This window comes from Castor canadensis, chromosome 17, assembly GCF_047511655.1.
Source record: "Castor canadensis chromosome 17, mCasCan1.hap1v2, whole genome shotgun sequence".
In the NCBI taxonomy this organism is placed as follows: Eukaryota; Metazoa; Chordata; class Mammalia; order Rodentia; family Castoridae; genus Castor; species Castor canadensis.
Window position 1 is genome coordinate 15,843,076 of NC_133402.1, and position 20,242 is coordinate 15,863,317.

General features: G+C 45.5%; 1 protein-coding gene across 8 annotated transcripts in view; it reads right to left on the reverse strand.

Annotated features, from left to right (window-relative positions):
- Positions 1–20,242, reverse strand: part of LOC109699536 (integrin alpha-D-like) — a 51,656-nt gene that overhangs the window by 19,679 nt on the left and 11,735 nt on the right. The window contains exons 17-30 of one of the 8 annotated variants that reach the window (XM_020179596.2): positions 19,975–20,129; positions 19,254–19,385; positions 19,085–19,158; positions 18,732–18,873; positions 18,453–18,569; positions 18,288–18,367; positions 18,112–18,195; positions 14,978–15,056; positions 14,764–14,871; positions 14,568–14,651; positions 14,283–14,396; positions 14,035–14,136; positions 13,659–13,769; positions 12,109–13,076 (exon numbers count right to left, since the gene is read on the reverse strand). The exons of 2 other annotated variants lie outside the window; for them this stretch is intronic. In XM_020179596.2, the coding sequence (XP_020035185.2) occupies positions 12,978–13,076; positions 13,659–13,769; positions 14,035–14,136; positions 14,283–14,396; positions 14,568–14,651; positions 14,764–14,871; positions 14,978–15,056; positions 18,112–18,195; positions 18,288–18,367; positions 18,453–18,569; positions 18,732–18,873; positions 19,085–19,158; positions 19,254–19,385; positions 19,975–20,129 (1,481 nt within the window). In that variant the 3' untranslated portion in view covers positions 12,109–12,977. Of the gene's footprint in view, positions 1–397; positions 513–633; positions 705–843; positions 948–4,117; positions 4,198–4,362; positions 4,469–9,063; positions 9,202–12,108; positions 13,077–13,658; positions 13,770–14,034; positions 14,137–14,282; positions 14,397–14,567; positions 14,652–14,763; positions 14,872–14,977; positions 15,057–18,111; positions 18,196–18,287; positions 18,368–18,452; positions 18,570–18,731; positions 18,874–19,084; positions 19,159–19,253; positions 19,386–19,974; positions 20,130–20,242 lie in introns of those variants that run through there. 5 more of the 8 variants (XM_074060147.1, XM_074060143.1, XR_012443265.1 and 2 more) reach the window with 5 other exon arrangements.

The window sequence follows — 20,242 nt, forward strand, 5'->3', positions numbered from 1 at the left end:
CATCAGTGCTGACACAATTTTGCATCACACTTTCCTCAGCTCTGTCATTTGCTCCCTAAGAAGGGTAAGAGTTGTTTGGAGTATCCTGGCAGCATGGCAGTGAGCCAGCCAGAACTGCCTGCCTTATGGATATATCATCCTTACTCCAGTTTTCACCTCAAAAGCTCAGGAATGTCCATATCCCTGTTGGCATCTGTGCAACCACTACACCCCCCACAGCCACCACATGGGCTCCCTCTGCCCTCCTCACCAGGCCAAAGTGTGCTCCCATCCCATCCTGGGCTTTCTGAGGCTCTGTATAGCCACCTCAGTCCTCCAGGAGAGGAACAGTGAGCTGCGGATGGAGAAGAAAGCCTGCGTGTGCTCCCCACAGAATCCCTGTCTCCAAGGGAAGTACCTGGCAGAGCGGCTGGGACTGTCCTGATGATCTGCAAGTGGGCGCCCAGCAGGAGGCAGGAGCCTTTTGCATACACATTCTCCCCACACACTCTGTGCACGGTTGGGCCACAGGCCTGGAGAAGAGATCTCTGAACCAGGTGCCCCTGCGCCACCCCCATCTCTGCTCCCCTACCCCAGCCTCCTCCAGCCCCTGCAGCACCCCACGCAGCCTGCCTGTGACCCAGAGCAACTCACCAGCAGTAGAGAGTGGTCAGAGGAGGCTGCCAGGGACAAACCCAGGGACATGTTCATGATTTCTGGGGGGACTGAGAGGGCAGACACACATGGTCACACTCAGCAGCACACCCTTATCTGGGAGAGAGTTCAGGCTGGAAGTTGCTAATGATGGGGCACACTAGCGTCTAGGAGAGTTGAGGGTCCCAAGGTCTGAGCCATGTCACTCACTGTGCAACGAGATGGGCTGGCACGTGCCGGTGGCAGAAGCACAGTCGTATAACTGTCCTGTTTGGTTGACTGCCACCACCTCCAGGGGGGCTCCCACCACGAGTCTGGAGACACAGCCATGACACACAGTCAAGGAGGGCTGGGGACAGGAGTGCTTTGGGGGTAAGGAAATACCTTGGGATGAGGAAGTGAGATGTGAGGGTCGTGCTTGGCATTTTCTTTCTTTCCTTCTTTCTTTCTTTCTTTCTTTCTTTCTTTCTTTCTTTCTTACTGGGGTTTGAACTCAGGGCCTACACCTTAAGCCACTCACCAGACCTTTTTTGTGAAGGGTTTATTTTGAGACAGGGTCTGGAGAACTATTTGCCCAGGCTGGCTTTGAGCCACAATCCTCCTGATCTCTGCCTCCAGAGTAGCTAGGATTACAGGCGTGAGCCACCCACACCTGGCTGGTATTTTCTGCTTGAGAGATCAGGGCTTGACTTTGACCCACATGTGCCTAAGGACACTGGTGTTTGTTTATTTGTTTTTCAGTATGCATACACATGTGGATATTTAAATGCTTTGAATTTTTTTGTGGGACTGGGGTTTGAACTTAGGGCTTCACACTTACAAAGCAGGCACTCTTCTGCTTGAGCCACCCATCCAGTCCATTTTGCTCTAGTTATTTTGGAGATGGGGGAGAGGGGGGTCTCCTGAACTATTTGCCCAGGCTGGCCTCAAACCACAATCCTTCCTATCAGCCTCCCAAGAAACTGGGATTACAGGTGTGAGCCCCTGTGCCTGGCTTGCTTTGGATTTTTTTTTAACATTTACAGATATTTACATATATATGTATAAATATATATTTATACATTTGGTTATATATTTGGATATATATATATATATATATAACCAAAATGTCACTTCCCAATCATGGATAGGCACATAGTGTTCCTGAGGAGCTGTCCAAGAAATAATCACCTCAAGTTAAATGGAACAATTTCCCGAAGCTGCAGACTTTCAAAACAAATAGTTGATTTTGTAATTAATTGGACAAATTTAAATATAATTAGGTAATTTCAATTAGACAATTTGAAGCAGCTATAACAGAATCCATCTTTTAAGTGCAAATAATTTACTTCCAAAACTCCCTAAGAAGAAATTATTTTTTCTTATGGAAAAAATTTTATCCCTACCAACAATCTCCTCACCCAGACAAGAAAATTAAACAAATACTGCGGTGTTTTAATTAGCTGAGCAAGGCTTAGTTAAACGGACACATAGGATCCTTCTAGAAAGTCATTTCTTTACGGAAGGCTGCAGCCCCTATGTGTCATGATTCCTGGGAGGTCCGAGATTTTGTTCTTAACAACCTCAAAAGGTGGCTACAGGCTAGCAGTTGGGACCTGATGGATAAATGAGGAAGAAACATTTAGCTGAACAACAATTCATCCCTTCCGTGCAGGCTCAGTCTTTTCAGTATGATTCAAAAGACATCAGGACAATTACTTTGTAGTCATCAGAGTGTTACCAAATATATATTGTTTTGGTTTGCTTTGCATTTTATGGTGGTACTGGGGTTTTAACTCAGGGCCTTGCAATTGCTAAGCAGGCACTCTACTACTTGAGCCATCCCCCCAGCCCTTTATGATTTAGGGTCTCAATTTTGCCTGGGCCTTGACTTGGACCATGGTCCTTACCCTACCTCTCCCTCAGCTGGGATTACAGACATCAATCACCATGCCTGGCTTGGTTTTTCTTTGTTTGTTTTTGTGGTACTGGGGTTTGAACTCAGGGCCTACACCTTGAGTCACTCCACCAGCCCTTTTTTTGTGATAGGTTTTTTCGAGCTAAGGTCCCACAAACTGTTTGCCCAGGCTGACTTCGAACCTCAATCTTCCTGGTCTCTGCCTCCTGAGTAGCTGGGATTAGAGGTGTGAGCCACCAGGGCCTGGCTCCTGGCTTGTGTTTTTGAGGTAGTTTGTGGCCAACATCTTTTGCTGGAACTGGCCACAAACTGAGATTCAGTGCCTATCTCCTGCACAGTTAGGATTGTATCTATTGTTTCATTTAAATACTGGTAAATGTTAATCAATAAGTAGCTTGATATTTCTTTTTTGTTGTTTTGTTTTTATTTTTTTGAGACAGTTCTTGCTATGTAGTCCAGGCTGGCCTCAAAATCATACCCTCCTGCCTCAGCCTCCCAAGTGCCAGGATTACCTGGCTGTATTTCTTTTATTTTTAAATGCAGCCCTGAAACAAATTGTTGATGATGGATGTGGGAACAGCGATCACCTTCAGATTTGGTTACTATTGGCAAGAGAGGCAGGACCTATAGGCTGGAGCCATTGTCCATCCTGACCTAAGAGGCAATTATCCAGGTCACAGGAAAAATTTCATTATGTTGGACTGTTCCAATTTGTGTACTTCAGTTATGGCTTGCATTTTAAAACAATTTTAAAAAATAAAACAATTTAAAAACAAGAACCTGCTTCCATCTCCCATCCTGCACTGGGGGAAGTGTGGGAGGGGTGCATTTAGAACTCCATGGCCTCTGTAACTCCTGTTGGCCAGCTGACACCCTGTCCTCCTGGGCCCCTGCCAACACTGCCCCCTCTGGGGAGCCTCCTGGAATTCCCCTCTGGGTTCTGTCTCTTTCTTTCTGGGCCTCCCATACTTTTGTTACATCTACATCACATTCTGGCTTGAACTCCTTGGGTCCTCAACATTGAGCTCCTGGAGGCAGGACCAGGTACATAATTTGTGGGTTCCAATGCAAATGTGAGGCCTCTTTGGGATTAGAAAGAGTGCTCTCTCTCTTCGCTCTCTCTCTCTCCCTCTCTCTCTCTCTCTCTCTCTCTCTCTCTCTCTCTCTCTCTCTCTTTGTGTGTGTGTGTGTGTGTGTGTGTGTGTGTGTGTGTGTGTGTGTGTGTCTATCCCCTGCCCTGGTATTTATTTATTTATTGAGTGTTGCATTCCCAAGCTCAGGGATGCCCACAGGGTGAGTGTACCCAAGTCTGATCTTGCCCAGATATACCAGGGGAGGAATGCAGCAGTGGTCTTTAGCAGGGGAACGAATCTGACAGCTGGGATTCTTTCCCAGGGGGTGGTAGAATGTGGACAATTCATGAGCCAAGGTCTCAAACCCCCAGCAATTCTCCATCCTCCCAACCATCTTTACTTACAAAACACAAATGCAAAGATAAAATCCTTAAGAATTCAAGAGTCTGAGGGCAGAACTTTACATTTGACGTTTAATGAGCTTGGACCCTGTGCAACTCCACTTGTCACCTACCAAGAAGCCATCCCATCTGGAGGGCAGGTTCGTGGTCTCCCTTTCAAGGCTGAGTCTTGTCTATAGTTTTATGGCCCTTCCTGAGATTGTCAAAAATATGTGGTTGTGTCAGGGAGCTCAAAAGAGATGTGAAAAGACTTCTCAACCAGGCCACCCTTCCTCCAGGATACCCCCCAGGGACACCACTGGCAGCCACCTGCCCTCAGGACCCTATGGGGGTGGGTGAAGGAGCAAGCAGGACCTACCGGGATCTGCCAAACTGCACCACCGTCTGCCCAAAGCTGGCTGCTTCCTCTCTGAAGACTATGGGCTCCTCTACGTCCAGGTTAAAACCATGACAAGAAGCCAAGACTAAGGAATGTGGAGATCAGGAGTTAGAGGTGTTTAGAGAAGCCCCATTCCCTCTGACTTCCTGGCCTTCTGGTACCACACCCCATTTAAGCCTTGGTTCTCACCTGCAAAGGAGAACCAGGCTCTCTCCTGCCACAATGTTTCCTGACTTGCCACTGTGTGGTTACCATTCATCTTCCTCCCTCAAAAATTATCACATCTCGCTGCTGAAATCTATCAGCCCTTCAGAGAATAACACCAATGATCCTCAAACTATGCCATAAAATAGAAAAGGAAGAAGTGCTACCAAACTCATTCATGAAGCCATTGTTACCCTGATATCAAAACTAGGTAAGGACAAAACAAAAGAAAACTATAGTCCAATTTCCTTGATGAATATATATGTAAAAAGTATCAATAAAAAACTCGCACACTGAATTTAACAACACGTTATGAAGATCCTACACCATGATCAAGTTGGTTTCATTTTAGGGATGCAAGGATAGTTTAACATGCAAATCAATAAATGTAATACAGCACACAAATAGAATCAAAGACAAAAATTACATGATTGTCTCAATAGATGCAGAAAAATCCTTTTACAAAATCCAGCATCCCTTCATGATAAAAGCCCTGAAAAAATTAAGAATAGAAGGAGTGCACCTCACCATACTAAAGGCTATATATGACAGACCTACAGCCAACATTATGCTAAATGGGGGAAAACTGAAGGCATTTCCTCTACAGTGATGAACAAGACTAGGTTATCTATTCTCTCCATTCTTATTCAATATGGTGTTTGAATTCCTAGCCAGAGCAATAAGGCAAAAGAAAGAAATAAAAAGGATACAAATAGAAAAGGAAGAAGTCAAAATTTTCCTATTTGCAGATGATATGATCCTATTCTTAAAAGACTATAAAAAACTCTTAGATCTAATAAACACTTTCTTCCAGCAAAGTAGCAGGATATAAAATCAACACACAGAATTCAGTAAATTTTTTATATACTAATGAGGAACAAACAGAGAAAGAAATCAGGAAAACAATCCCATTCACAATAGCCTCAAAATACCTAAGAATAAATTTAACTAAGGATGTGAAAAATCCCTACAATGAAGGCAAAACACTGAACAAAGAAATTAAAGAAGACATTAGAAGGTGAAGAGATCTCCCATGTTCACTGATCAGCAGAATTAATATTGTGAGAATGGTTATACTACTGAAAGCAATCTAAGGCTTTAAGGCAATCCCAATAAAAATTCTAATGATGTTCTTCAAAGAATAGAAAAAAAAATCCTAAAACACAAAGACCCAGAACACTCAAAGAAATCCTGAGTAAAAAAGAGCAATGTTGGAGGTATTGTTGCTGGAATCTCAAGCTGAGATAGGGGACACTGAGGCAGTTTAGCAGAAAGCAATGTTTTATTGTGCCGGTACAGACTCGGCGGACTCGTGTCCAAAGGCAAGCCCCAAGAACAAAGGGTCTCATCTCACTTTATGTACCCTTGCAAGAAGGTTACAGAAGCAAAAAACAAAGCTCAACCCACATATGGCTGCATGTGACTTTATCGGCTATTTCATTACCCCAGTGCTATGTGACCTTCATGTTTCAATTCTTCAAGTTTTATCTCTCTGCTTTGCCTTCCCTTCCCCCTGCCTCATTATCAGAACACAGCCTGTCTGTTTCTCTTCTGGTCCTCCTCCCTGCTACAGTATCACAATGTTTGACTTCAAATTATATTACAGAGCCATAGTAACAAAAAGAGCATGGTACTGGCACGAAACAGATACGTAGCTCAATAGGGAACAGGAGACCAAGAAATAAGCCCACACAGCTATGGCCAACTGATTTTCAACAAACGTGCCAAGAACATATCTTGATGAAAAGACAGCATCTTCAACAAATGGTGTTTGGAAAACTGGATATCCACACATAGAAGACTGAAACTAGATCCCTATCTCTCACCCTATAAAAAAACAATTCTAAATGGATCAAGACCTTAATATAAGACCTGAAATTTTGAAACTATTACAGGAAACACTTAATGGCAAAGGCACAGGAAATGCCTTTCTGAATAGGACACCAATAGCTCAGGAAATAAGAGCAAGGAACTGACAAATGGGATTGCATCAAATTAAAAAGCTTTTGCATATCAAAAGAAACAATTACCAGAATGAAGAGACAGCCTACTAAATAGGAGAAAATCTTTGTCAACTATTCATTGGACATGGGATATTGTCCCCTATTCATCCAGAATATATAAAGAGCTCAAAAAATTAAACACCAAAACCCTCAAATAATCCAATCAATACATGGGCAAATGAATTGAACAGACAGTTCTCAAAAGAAGAAGTACAAATAGTCAACAAAGACCTGAAGAAATGTTCAGCGTCCTTAGCCACAAAGGAAATGCAAATCAAAATGACACTGAGAGTCCAGTTCACCCCAGTCCAGAAAACAAAGAACAAATGCTGGTAAGGATGTGGGGGAAAGGACCCTTACACACTGCTGGTGTGAATGTAAATTAGTGCTGCCACTACAGAAATCAGCATGGAAGTTCCTCAAAAAACTAAAAGCAGAGCTATCATGTGATCCTGCTGTACTACTCCTGGGCATATAGCCAAAGGAATGCAAGTCAGCACACAATTGAGACACCTGCACACCCATGTTAATAGCGACACTATTCACAAGAGCCAAACTACAGAATCAGCCTATCTACCCGCCAACAGATAAATAAAGAAAATTTGGTATTATATACACAATGGAGCATTATTCAGCTATAAAGAAGAATGAAATTATGTCATTTTCAGGAAAATGGATGGAAGTGGAGATCATCCTGTTAAGTGAAATAAGCCAGACACAGAAAAATACATTTTCTCTCATATGCAGAAGTTAGATCTAAAGAAAGAAATGGTCATGAACATAAATGGGGGACTAACTGGGACGGGACCAGTGGGAGGTGGGGGGTGAAAAGAAAGGGTGAGGGGAAAACTATTGTCAAAGTGTATTTTATACATGTATGAAAAGGTCATAATGAAACTCACTTATAAAAACTGTAAGAAAGATTTAAAAAGGTGGGGAGAGGAATAAGAAAGAGTAATAGAGGGGTGAACATGATCAAAGGACATTATCTGCATGTATAGAATATCACAGTGACACCCTCCACATTGTACAGTTAATACACGCAAATAGAAAATGGGGAGAGAATAATCAAATAACAGACATAAAGGACAACAATCCAGGGAAATGTCCCCTCAAAGGCACTTTGAAGGATACCCAGGGTTTGGAAGTAAACCAATTGCCTCCTGCTATGTTAGATCATAGACTTCTCTTACAGATAAGGTGACCATAAAAATTATTGTTTAAACTGTGACCTTCTGAGAGTGAAAGGGGCTTTGAAATCACACCAGGGCCACTCTGGGGGCACATGGTGCCCTTCATCTTCTCATTACACACAGACTCCAAGGTCAGGTAGGGGGACAGACTTAGAAGTCTATGGTTAATTATTTGTAATTGTGTTTCCCATGTCCCCTCTTTTGGTTTCTGGCTCTAAGAAGGAAGGAGTTTGTCTTGTCCTTTGGTATCTGGTACAGGGCTGGCTCTTAGCAACTGTCTTAACTCTGACTGACTCTGAATAGCACATTAAGGGACCTCCCCAGGCTGGATTCCAACCCACTGTCCTGATACTTGCCTGGTCCCACTCCCCTTGCTGGTGATTGAGCTCCAACACCTTCAAGGGAGTGACCCCTACATTTCAACAGCTTTCTGACTCCTCCCACTCCCAAGCAGCCATCTTTCTTCCTCATTCCACTAGAATTTCCAGCCATCTCTGGACTGAATAGTCTACTCCCACCCACATCTGCCAAGGTCATAGAGAGATGCCTGAACACTGGAGTTCTGGAAAGAGGCCAGATGTTTAGGGAGCTGGCACCCATCTCTGGCCACACTCAAGAAAACCTCTCACACTCCCTCCCACAGGCAATCCTATTTGAGCTTGGAAGCAGCAACTATGACTTGACTGAGACCCATGTTCCTCACAGACTAGGAAGGTGACATCAGTGAGTGAAGAGAGTGGACATGAGCACGAGGGAATGGTGGGTCCTTAGAGCTTCTGCCATTTGAAATGGGGGCAGCCATTACCAGACCCCAGTACCAAGAGTTGTCAGTCCCTCTCACTTCTAAAAAGAAACTGGAAATCTGGATTTTAGTATGACACCTGACTTTAAGCAATATGCAAATGGTAGAATTATCTGGACTATTCTCTCAAATGCACTGGACCACCTACCTGCAATCAAGACTTGGGAGAATCCAGGCCCAGAGAGGTGTATCCAACCTTTCCCCCTCCTGGTGGCTCCCATAGGTTTCCCCTCCCAAGAGGCTACTGGGGCAGACTTCCCACACCCAGGCCTCCGTGATTGGTAGGAAGAGAAGTGTTGAAGAACATGGTCATCTAGCAAGGCAGGTCACTCTCCATCCAGTATCTCTCCACCTTAGTTAAGGTCACATCCCTCCAGGTTCCAAGCCATCCCTTCTCCTGAGAGTCCTAGGAGCTGAACTGCAGCTGACCTACTAGTCAGAGACAGTAGCTTCTCCCCAGTCCAGAGGTCCTACTCACCACCCAGTAGCAGCACAATTCGGAAGGCCATAGCAGAGCAGTACATTGAGGGGAAGTGGAGGGCTAGGGAACAGAGCACTGCAGGGTGCTCAGCCTCCTGGGGTGTAGTTAAAATAATGACTCAGGGCCTCAAAAGGTGGTAGGCGGGGCACAGTGGGGAAGAGGACTTTGCTTAATCAGAACAGAGTGGTAGCAGAGGCCAAAGATACCCCAGGAGAAACACCTCCTACTTTCCCCACCACCACCTACAGGGGTCTGGTTTCCTTCTCCTGTCTCAAGAAACAAACAAACATGAAAAAAGGGTTATAGATAGAAAGGCCCAGAAACAGACTTTGAAGACTAAGATATATAAAATCTGTATCTATGGATAAATTGTTTTGTATATGTGACAGTTGTTTAAAACATCTACAATGTAGATTAAATGTCAAATATAAACAATAAAAACTTCAGGGTTTTTTATTATAAAAAATTTTTATTAGAATACGGGGGGATTCATAGTGACAACTCCAATTAAGCTTATATAGTACGTTGGTTAGATCACCCCCATCGTCACTCCCCCTCAACCCTCTCCCCATCCCACTTAGAGCAATTACAAGAGGCTTCTTTGTTCTATTTCATGTAAGTGTGAGTATATGAAGGCCATCAACCACATACCCTCACCTTAATCTCCGTCGTTCACGCTCCCTTCTCCCACTAGTACCACATACACTTCCCGTACCTATTTTATAGTCCTGTCTTTTATTATTAATATTTGGGGTTTTCTGACAGTACTAGTGTTTGAACTCAGGGCCTCACACTTCCTAGGCAGGTGCTCTACCACTTGAGACATATTTCCAGCCTTTTTTTTGCATTAGTTATTTTTCAGATAGGGTCTCAAATTTTTGCCCAGGGCCAGACTCAGACTTCAAACCTTCTATCATGCCGCCTACATAGCTGGAATTATAGTCGTGAGCCACAGCACCTGATCCTATAAAATAATTTTCTAAACAAAATTTTTAACTCAATTTACTTGAGCTGATATTTAATGGACAGAAGATATTCATTTTGATGTACCAACAATGCCCTTGCAGGCTGTGACTTTGACTTTGAGGCTGACATATTGCCTGTGCTGAGGGATCCATAACAGGTTGCACCTCGCCAGCCATTCTGTGTCTCTGTGAGCTTCTTTCTCTCTAGGTTTGGAACCACAAAATCATCTTTTGAGGATTCTCGTTAATGAGAAAATTTAAAGACCTCCTTATTGTCTCCATTTTCACATCTTATCTTTCAGACACAGTCACAAATTGTATCACAGTTCATAAATAATCTTTCATTCTGAACTTCCTTCCACAAACATTGCTTAAGGCCATGTTTTGCTGATTTCAACAACTGTAAAAATGTCCAACTTTGCCTCAATTGTAATGTCTCTTGTCTCAGCAAAAGTGTTTGGCTTCCCAGTCATTTTTTAAGAGAACAATAAGGGCAAAATTCAATAAGATTCAAATACTTGCAAAAGTGCACACTGCCATGAAAACATCTTCCTCTCAGGCCCAGTGTCAAAACTGCCACAGCTGAACCTTACAGCACCTGCTGTGATGTCTCTCAAACTCCAAGCATCCTCAGGGGACATCAAGGGGCTTCATATCTACAAGAGCCACCCACTCGCCAGGCACTGGTGGCTCACACCTGTAATCCTAGCTACTCAGGAGGCAGAGATCAGGAGGATTGGATTCAAAGCCAGTCCAGACAAATAGTTTCTGAGACCCTATCTCAAAAAAACCCATCACAAAAAAATGGTTGGTGGAGTGGCTCAAGGTGTAGGCCCTGAGTTCAAACCCCAGTACCACAAAAAAAAAAAAAAAACAACTCTAGCAGGTCACAGTGGCACAGTGGCCATGCTTATATTCCTAGCACTGGAGAGGAGGAGGCAAGAGGATCACAATTTCAAGGCCAGCGTGGGCTATGTAGTGAGACCCTGTCTCAAAAGAACCCAGGGCTGGAGATGTAGCTCAGGGGTAGAGCATTTGCCTAGCATATGCAAGGCTCTGGATTTGATCCCCAGCACTCACGGCTTCACGCTTACAAAGCAGGTACTCCACCTCTTGAACCACATCTCCAGTCCATTTTGCTCTGGTTATTTTGGAGATGGGGTCTTGTGAACTATTTGCCCAAGATGGCCACGAACCTTAATCCTCCCAATCTCAGCCTCCTGAGTAGCTAGAATTACAGGTGTGAGCTTCCTGCACCAGGCTCTCAGGTCCAATTTGTGTCTGCTCAACAACACATTATCTGTTGTTTTTTTCCTGAGCAGTAAAGAACACTTTCAGGTCAGAAAAACACCTTCAAAGTCAGGAAAATAAAAATGCTTATAACATAATTTGGTTTTAACAAACCCCAATAGCCTCTCCTTAACATTTAAAATTGTGTAAGTAGGACTTAGAGGGACATGTGTTAAGTTATTGAAAATACTGAATCGCATATCGCTGAGATGTGTAGCTTGAAGAAACCACTTAAATTTTTTTTGAGAAAGGATCTTGCCATGTAGCCCAAGCTGGCCTCAAACTTGAGATCCTCCTGCCTCAATGTCTCCAATGTGGGATTACAGATAGATGTGCACCACCACACCAGCAAACAACTATTTTTTTTCAGTGCTGAGGATCGAACCCAGGGCCTTGCACATGGTAGGCAAGCTCTACCACTGAGCTACAGCTCTAGTCTTCCCACTTAGAATTTTAAAACTGAACTAAAGGCTGTCATAATCTGACAACATGTTTTAAATCTCATTGGTCATTTTAAACCCCATGTGATTGCAATGAAATACTACTGTACTACTGTACTACCCAGTAATAAAAATGAACGAAGTATTGGGGTGGGGTGTGGTTCCAGTGGTAGAGCACATGCCTAGCAAGTTTGAGATCCTGAGTTCAAACCCCAATACAGCCAAAAATAAGAATAGAGTTGGACCCTTACCTTACACCACATTAAAAAAATTAGCTCAAAGTGAATGAAAGACCTAAACATAACAGTTAAACTAAAAACTCTTAGAAGAAAATGGGGCAAAATCTCTAGAATATTGGATTTTTTTATTGTTATACTGGGAGTACATTGTGGTATTTACAAAAATTCTTTAAATATATTAAATATATTGCAGTCAAATTCACCTCCTCCATCATTCTCCTGTATCTCCCAGCCCCATTTCTGGAATAGTTTCAACAGGTCTCATTTTTCCATTTACATATATGTATACACAGTATTTGCATTATATTCACCCTCCTATATCCTTTCCCCATGTCCTCCCAGTGGTACCAACCCCCAGAAAGGACCTGTTCTGCCCTCCTGTTCTCTGATTTTGTAAAAGAAAAAAAAAAGACATTTTTCCTGATTTAAGATAGCTACACAGGGAGTTTCCTCATGACATTTCCATATATATATTTATTATAACCCAAATTGATTCATCTGCTCTATATTTCTCCTTTCTACTTTAGTCCCCTTCTTATGGAGATTTCAGTAGGTTTAAAAAATCTATATTCATTCTTGTATAAGAAGTACATCAGCCATATTCACCTTGTTAACTTCCTTCTTTTACCCTCCCTCTCGTACATGACCTCCCCTTAGCATGACCTGTTTTTCATAATATCGCCTATATTAGGTCGATATTCCACATATGAGAGGAAAATGAGGCCATTGGCTTTCTGAGTCTGGCTAACTTCACTTAAGGTGATGTAGATCATTGCATTGCTAGGACCCTATCCTCAGGGTTTCCATGTGAACAAGACAAATGGACCTTCCCAACAAGACACAGAGCAAAAGCAGCCTGGTTCCAGCCTCCCTTGTGTGAAATGTGTCTTTCCCCTTGGGTCTGACTTAGGTGGGAACAAGAGGGCTGGAAAGCCTTTCATGGGGAAGTGGGTCTAAGTTAAACAGGAAGTGGATCCTCATTGGGCAACTTGGGGGGCTGTTGTCCCATTTTCTGGGACAACCTGTCCATTTGCTTCCTCCATCATTTCCTTGTACTGACGTTTGAAGAAGCCAACCTGTGGAGAAGAAGAAAATCAGGAAATCCAGGAGAAGATATGACTGGGGGAGGGGGAACAATGGCCATTTCTAGAACCCTGACTATGTTGGCAGCACTAGGAACCTGTACACATTGTGTCATTTAGATTTAGATAAGGTCTGCAGGTGTGGCTCAGTGGTAGAGTGCTGGCCTCTCAAGTATGAGGCCCTGAGTTCAAACCCCAGTACCACCAAAAAAAATATACAAGATTCTGTGAACTGTAAGCAAAATTACCTCCACACACACTCACACACACACACAAAAAAAAAAACAAGACTGAGAGTGGACCAGACACTTTCCTGGAAAGGAAGAATCAATGAATCAATGGTATGAGTATTCCAACCCAGGCCAAGGGGAACACACAGAGGTGGAGAGGGTGGAAAAGAAAGGGAGAGATGTAAGAGGACGTCTGAGAATCAAGTCAGAAGGCCTGACATGGGGGGCAATTTGAGGCTGGGAACAATTCACAAATGTGAGTTTCTCACATAAAGTGACCCAGACAAAATGTATATCAGACTCGAGAATGATCAGATTCTGATGTTGGAGTAGATAAAACACTCACCTTGTACAGGGCAGCTGTAATGAGAGCCAGCAGCAGCAGACCTCCCACAGAGCTTCCCACGATGAGGGGAACTGGGTTGTGCACCTCATATTTCTCCAGCACTGTCTTCACCTGATGGGGTGGAGGTGACTCTATCAGAAAGCATCAGGCTTCTTGCTCTCTCAGACTCCCCTGGGCTATGTCTTTATCTCCTTTCTTTCTTCCCCCATGCTTTGCTCCAATGGGTGAGATGCAGAAGCACTTGTGTTTTGGGGGGGTCACTGTCCCACACAGGGACCCTTCTCCCTTCAGGCTGACAAATCCCCAGCCAGCACTCTACACTTAGCATCAGGAGCCTTCTCCCCAGCCTGACCACTGCCTACCACACAGCCATTACCTGGGCTCTCAAAAATGCCTCCTGTCTTGGGAGCTGGGAATACACAGATGTGTTGAATGTGATTTCAGCCACACTCACGACCTCCACCTTCTTCTGCAGTGTCTGCAAAGGGTGTTTGGCAGGGGGGACTGAATAATTGGATCTGAGGGACGCTCAGGGCTCAAGAAACGTCCTGGCCTGAGGAAGGTACAAGCCCATCAGGCCCTGCGTGGATCTGGGGGATGGGCTCTGTTGTTGAGCCTACATACCTGGCTGACCCAGCTGAAGCTGAGGTTGCCTTTCAGGACAAAATCAAGTTGCTCCTGAACACTGAAAGAGGGGATGTCACAGCGAAACTTCAGACAGTCAGCAATGGAGCAGTCCTAGGAACAGAAAAGTGGTATTGGAGGAAGATGAATTTGAAAGTGGAAGACAGCATTAAACTATGAGACTGGAAAGGAGCAGTCACAGCTGAGTAGCGGGTGTCCATCAGATGTAACAAAAGTCCTCTGATGGGTGGCTTAAGGTGGAGAACAGCCCAGAGCCCTCCTCACCAGCACAGGATTTTTCTGCATGTGAGTCAGGAAGTCAGACTGTGTGAGGACTAGTCTCTCTGAAGAGCACTGGACCAGCGGGTTCTAGGAAAAGACATGGAGACAGCAATGTCTCATACACTGGGGACCCATGAGGAACACAGGCCACCCAGCTACTGGACATGCACAGAAAAAGCAACACACGGTCTTTGAGTACCTGGGGGTGGGAGACTGCCACCCCCGTCCACACAGCTGCTCCATTCAGCTCCACAGGCACCAAGAAGTTGATGCTGACTGGCAGTTCCCTCTGTCCCAGGTTATGCACCTGCTCAGAGGCAGACAGGGCAGAACCCAAGTCAAACTCCCATCCCTCCCTACCGTCCAGTTCCAGGCCCCTGCCCAGCCCAAGCTGCCGAGTCTCCACCACCTGCCTGGTATCCATGCTTGGCCATAATGCTCCCTTCCTCCTCAGATGCTGAGAAGTTGAGGTAATTGGTGGATTGTTCAAGGCTGAAGAGAGAAGAGGCATGAATGGGTGAGAAGTCCCATGGGGCCTCCTGAGGAGGGTCTGGCTCCAGCATGATGGGACGGGTGGTCAGTGGGGCCTTGATGTTGCCTGGAATAGGGTCTGTGGCTAAGTCAGTTAAAGTAGGGTCTAGTGGGCAAGGTCAGGCTCAGGATGAGTTGAGGTGCGCGCAGAGCGACTACTCAGGAGGAGAGCAGGAGGAATAGTGAAAGGAACTGAGAGCTGTGCTCCTGACTTGCTGGGAACAGAGGGCCACAGCTTGCCCCTATCTGTACCTTGGTTTTCTTTGCAGTCATTCCTGGATGGGTAGGATGCTGGTGGGAAACTCAGGCTGATACTGCCGACCACATGCCCCGCCCTTTTTCTAGACTCCCACAGGCCTCCCCTGGGCCCTTCTCTCCCATTTCTTTGGCCTCTTCCTGGGACTTGGAGGTGGAGGGGGGGAGAACCAACAAGGACTCATCACTGGGTCTGAATGTCACAATGCCTCCTGAGGCCTACTGGACCCAAGCCTGGATACATAGTAGCCAACAGGGACCCTCACATGGTGACTGGTCTCAGCTCTGCCCCTCACTGTTACATTTCTCAGGTACCTCTCCTTTGCCTGCAGAGTTGAAATTCTAGCCACCACTTCTACTCTTGCAGCAGGCTGGATAGGCATAGAGGAAAAAGAGACAGATTACATGGTGGCTGGAAGTCGATGGCACAGCAGGGTATCATGTGACCATCACAGTGAAACACAAGACCACCCAAGACCAGCTGGGACCAACATGTCTGTCTGAGACCACCACTAACTCTCCTTTGCTTCACTGCAATGATATCTCCATATTATTAGCTTGCAGAATTAGCTGTTCCCATCATGCATCTTATGCCAGACATTCCCAAAACCCCATATTAGGACAGAAAAGGGGAAGAAAAACCCTATTTCAAGATTTCCTGACCCATTTCTGGAATTCCTGCCTCAATGTATGAATAATCATTGCCTCCATTAAAATTTAACTATAAGACAAGCTATCCGTAACCCCAAGATGTCTCTGTCTCTCTCTCTCTCTCTCTCTCTCTCTCTCTCTCTCTCTCTCTCTCTCTCGTACTTGGACTCTAAAATAAAACTTCTTCCCCCTGGGTAGAGGTCTCATTCTCTGAACTCTCCCCAGCCTTCACCCACCAGCCACACTGGAGTTTCATTCTTGACTCTGTCAAAGGACTCTCCCTAAAATGGCCCATGCTGGCCCTGGGGGTCCCTTTGAAGAACCCAACTCACAGAGTCACATTTTCAGAGTGTGGCTAAACTATAGGGCCACAAATACCTAGAAGTGGTGTGCCCTGCCGGTGGGTGGCCTGCAAGGTGTGAGAACCACAGTGTACACCCCAGCAAACAAGCTCAGAGCATGCCCCTGCTTGGGGCCCCAAATATTCAGGTGCAAATGAGAGTGTGAAACACTAAGTGGAAAGGCATGTCCTGTAAGAACAGGGGGTTATTTTATTTTATTTTTTATGTTTATTTTTAGGTACTGGAGATTGAACCCAGGGCCTTGCACTTGCTAGGCAGGAGCTCTCCACTTGAGCCACACCCTAGTCTTTTTGGTTTTTGTTTCTGTCGTTACCATTCTGAGATTTGAACTCAGGGCCTTGCGCTGACTAGGCAAGTTTTCTACCATTTGAGCCACACCTCCAGCCAAGCATTTTTTTGAGATAGGATCTCACTAACTTTGCCTGGGCTGGCCTCAAACTTAAGATTCTCCTGTCACTGTCTGACAAATAGCTGGAATTACAGATATGCATCACCATGTCTGGCTATATGTTCAGTTTTGATTTCTGAACTTAGGAACTGAACAAATTTTTTTGAATGTCAAATCAATTTATAAAAACCACAGCACCATGCTTGGCCACATAGCAAACACTAAGAAGGCACTTGTTAGAAGAAGGCATCTGCTCAAACACTTGAACACTTCTTACTTTCAAACACTCACCTACTTCTCCTTGGGCAGCACTGTAAGGCTCTATCATTTTATCCAGCATCTGCCTGACCCCCATCCTCTGATGATCTGTGGCAGGCAGATGATTGATCCCCTATTCTTGCCAAAGGGGAAAAGTAGGAAAAGGTTCTAAAAGCCCTACAGGGTTTAAATTTGTTCTTACAAAGAAGAACCGAGTGCCAAAGGCCCCTTTGAGAATCACACCACTGGCCAAGCCCAACACGCTAGACCCTTCAATGTTTAGCTGGGGCCTCCCCTTACTGCAGGCTTCACCCCTCTCTTGGAAACTCAGTGCTATAGTTTGTATCTTGAATGTCCCCCAAAAGCCCATATGTTAAAGGCTTGGTCCCCAGGGTGGTGCAAATGGGAAGTGGCCGAGCTGTTAGGAGATAGGGCCTAGTAGGGGGTCCTTAGGTAATTAGGGTTGTGCCAACAAATGGGATTATGGAACCACAGCCCTTCCTCTTTTTTTGCTTCCTGGTCATGAAGTGAGCAGATTTTCTTCACCACACACTTCCACCATGATATGTCACCTCATTACAGGCCCAAAGCAATAGGGTCAACTGATCATGGATGGAACTTCCAAAATTGAACCAAAACAAACCCTTTCTCTTTATAAATCGATTTTCTCTGGTATTTGTTATAGTGATGGAAAACTGATTCACACACCACATCATCACAGGCCCTTGATGAGACTCTAGTTTGGATCATTGTAACCTTGCTCCCCAGAAATGCTAAGAACCTCAAAACAAGGACTCATCTCATATGTCTTAGTTAACCCAAGAGAATTTTGGGATTGTCACAGGCCTTCTGAGAGCAACAATCTATGTTAAATGTAGAATATAATGATAATGACCTCACAATTCTTATTATCATAGTTGGCCCACAGTAAACACTCACTGATGAATAAACCCAGCTAGCAGTGTCACCTACACTTGAAAGGAAAGAATGACAGTAAAACCTAAAATATCCCAGATGCTCAGCCACTGCAGGAAGTGATGACCATCCCTTTGCCCCAAAGAGGGTGATGAAGAAGAGCTCTTTGTGGTCCCAAATGGGGTACCTGCTAATCACAGTGTAGACAGCATACTTCACTGGGAGCTCCAGCTGGAAGGTGCTTTTGTGGGTCCTGGGTGTGTTATTCTCACTGGAGAAAGATGAAAGACCCAGTTGGCAAGGGCCCCAGAGAGTGAGGATGGGCTGCGAGGTTGGGGATGAGAAGGGTGCCACTCAGCTCACCTGCTCACATTGGCTGTCAGAAGCAGCCGGTCTCCCAGCACAGCTTTAGGGGCAACATCGAAAGTAGCCAAGAAGGTAACCTGAGGAAGAGGGAGGAAGGAGGAAGTCACAGAGGAGTAAGGCAGGATGGGGACAGGGAGGAGAGTGGGCAGATCCCAGGCTGACCTTTGTGCCCCCACGGAAGATGAGGTGGTTGATGCGGCAGCTGGTGCTGCGGATGCCCTGGCTGTCAGCTGGGGTGCTGTCACAGGTCAGGCTCACAGGGCGCCTCTGCAGTTGGTTCTAGCCAAAGCAGGCAAAAAAAAAAAAAAAAAAGACAGACAAATGAGTGTTTATTTGTGCTCCAAAGAGACTCCATAATACAGGGACACCGTCTCCTGGAAACTAGCATAGGTCTATGCTACCTCCCATCTCACAGGTCTCTTCCTTTCCCAGAAGGAATACCTGGGCCCCTGTCACTCGTCGATAGGACAGCCCTGCTGGGTAGAAGAAGGTAACTGTGGTTCCAAAGGAATCTTCACCATCATTGGACACTGTCACTTCCGCATTCAGCTCCAGATTACTCCCCACCACCAGGGTTTTCAAGCTGGGTGTTGGGTGGGAGGAGGAGATACTTCTGTAACTGAGGCTAGAAATGTTCTGGGGATGATAAGTGGCATGGGGAGATGGAAGATAACAAGAGATAGGACACCTGGGTTCTTAGTCCCAGATCTGAGAGTGACAGAGAAGAGGCCAGAGCCCCAGGTCCTAGAAGGGAGGCTGAGGATGTAGAGCAGATCAAAGGGGTGGAAGCTCACCCTGGTAAGCCAACAGTGATGCCAAGGTCATCCTGGCAGACGTGGTCAGCTCCACAGTTCTTCTCAAAGGGAAGCTAAGAGAAAAGCAATGTAGGGTGTTCTGGAGATCCAGAGCCCATCCTGTGCAGCCTTCCCTGGGGAACCCCAACACCACATGAACCCAACTCACAGAGGCTGTGAAGTATGTCTGGGCGTCTGCAGCCAACACAGGCCGGAGGTTTCTGAAGGAAGGGACTGGCTGACCCATCAGAGAGAAGTTGAGGCGCAAGATGATGGGGGTCATTGGGTCCTCCACACAGGCCTAGAGGATGGGCATTGAATAAGAGGCGATTTAGGAAAACACTGCACAGCTACCAGCTATGTCCATCTTAAAGGGGCAATGATGATCCCTATATGCGCTCAATTAATTTGTTATTACCCCACTAAGCAGCCCCCTCACTTTATCCAGCATCTTCTCAAACTGCCCCCCTCCCAGAGGCCTCACAAACTCTGGTTTTATCTCTCCTCCTAGCATTTATTACTGCCTGACATGCATTATCTAGGAACTTGTTTGTTTTGAGTTTTCTCCCCAACCCAGGAGCTTCCTGTGGACCATGACTGTTTTGTCCCTTCTATGTCTCTAGTCCCTGTCCCAAAGGAACAGAACCATATTTGCTCAAGGAATGCCTGAATCAGCCTGGACCTGCAAAGTTCTCTGGAGCTATTCTCTTTCTGGAAATCCAGCTGTGCCACCTCTGGCCATTGCAACCAGCCTTATTCATTCATTCACTCATTCAGCTAACATGTATTAAGTGCCACCTGCATGCCAAATCCTCTGCTGAGGCTGAGCCCCAGGGAGAAGCCAACCCACTATCCACATTCTCCCCAATGTCTATCTGAGGCCCTCTCACCGGAAGGAGCAAGTCCACAACCTCACAATGTTGATTCAGCCCAAGGATCTGGACTCGGGTCAGAGTCCGGGTCCTTCTCTCCTTGAAGATGGCACGGGGACTCGGGCGGCCAGGGTCAAGGGCCAGGTCAAAGGTCACAGAGCTTTGAAGGTTACCTGTAGGGGGGTAAGCCCATGCATGATGAGGGCTGAGAGAGCCAGAAACTCCCCAGGTGGGCAAAGCAGAAGGTGGGAGAATGGTTTCAGAGGTCAGGGCATCCTGGGAAACA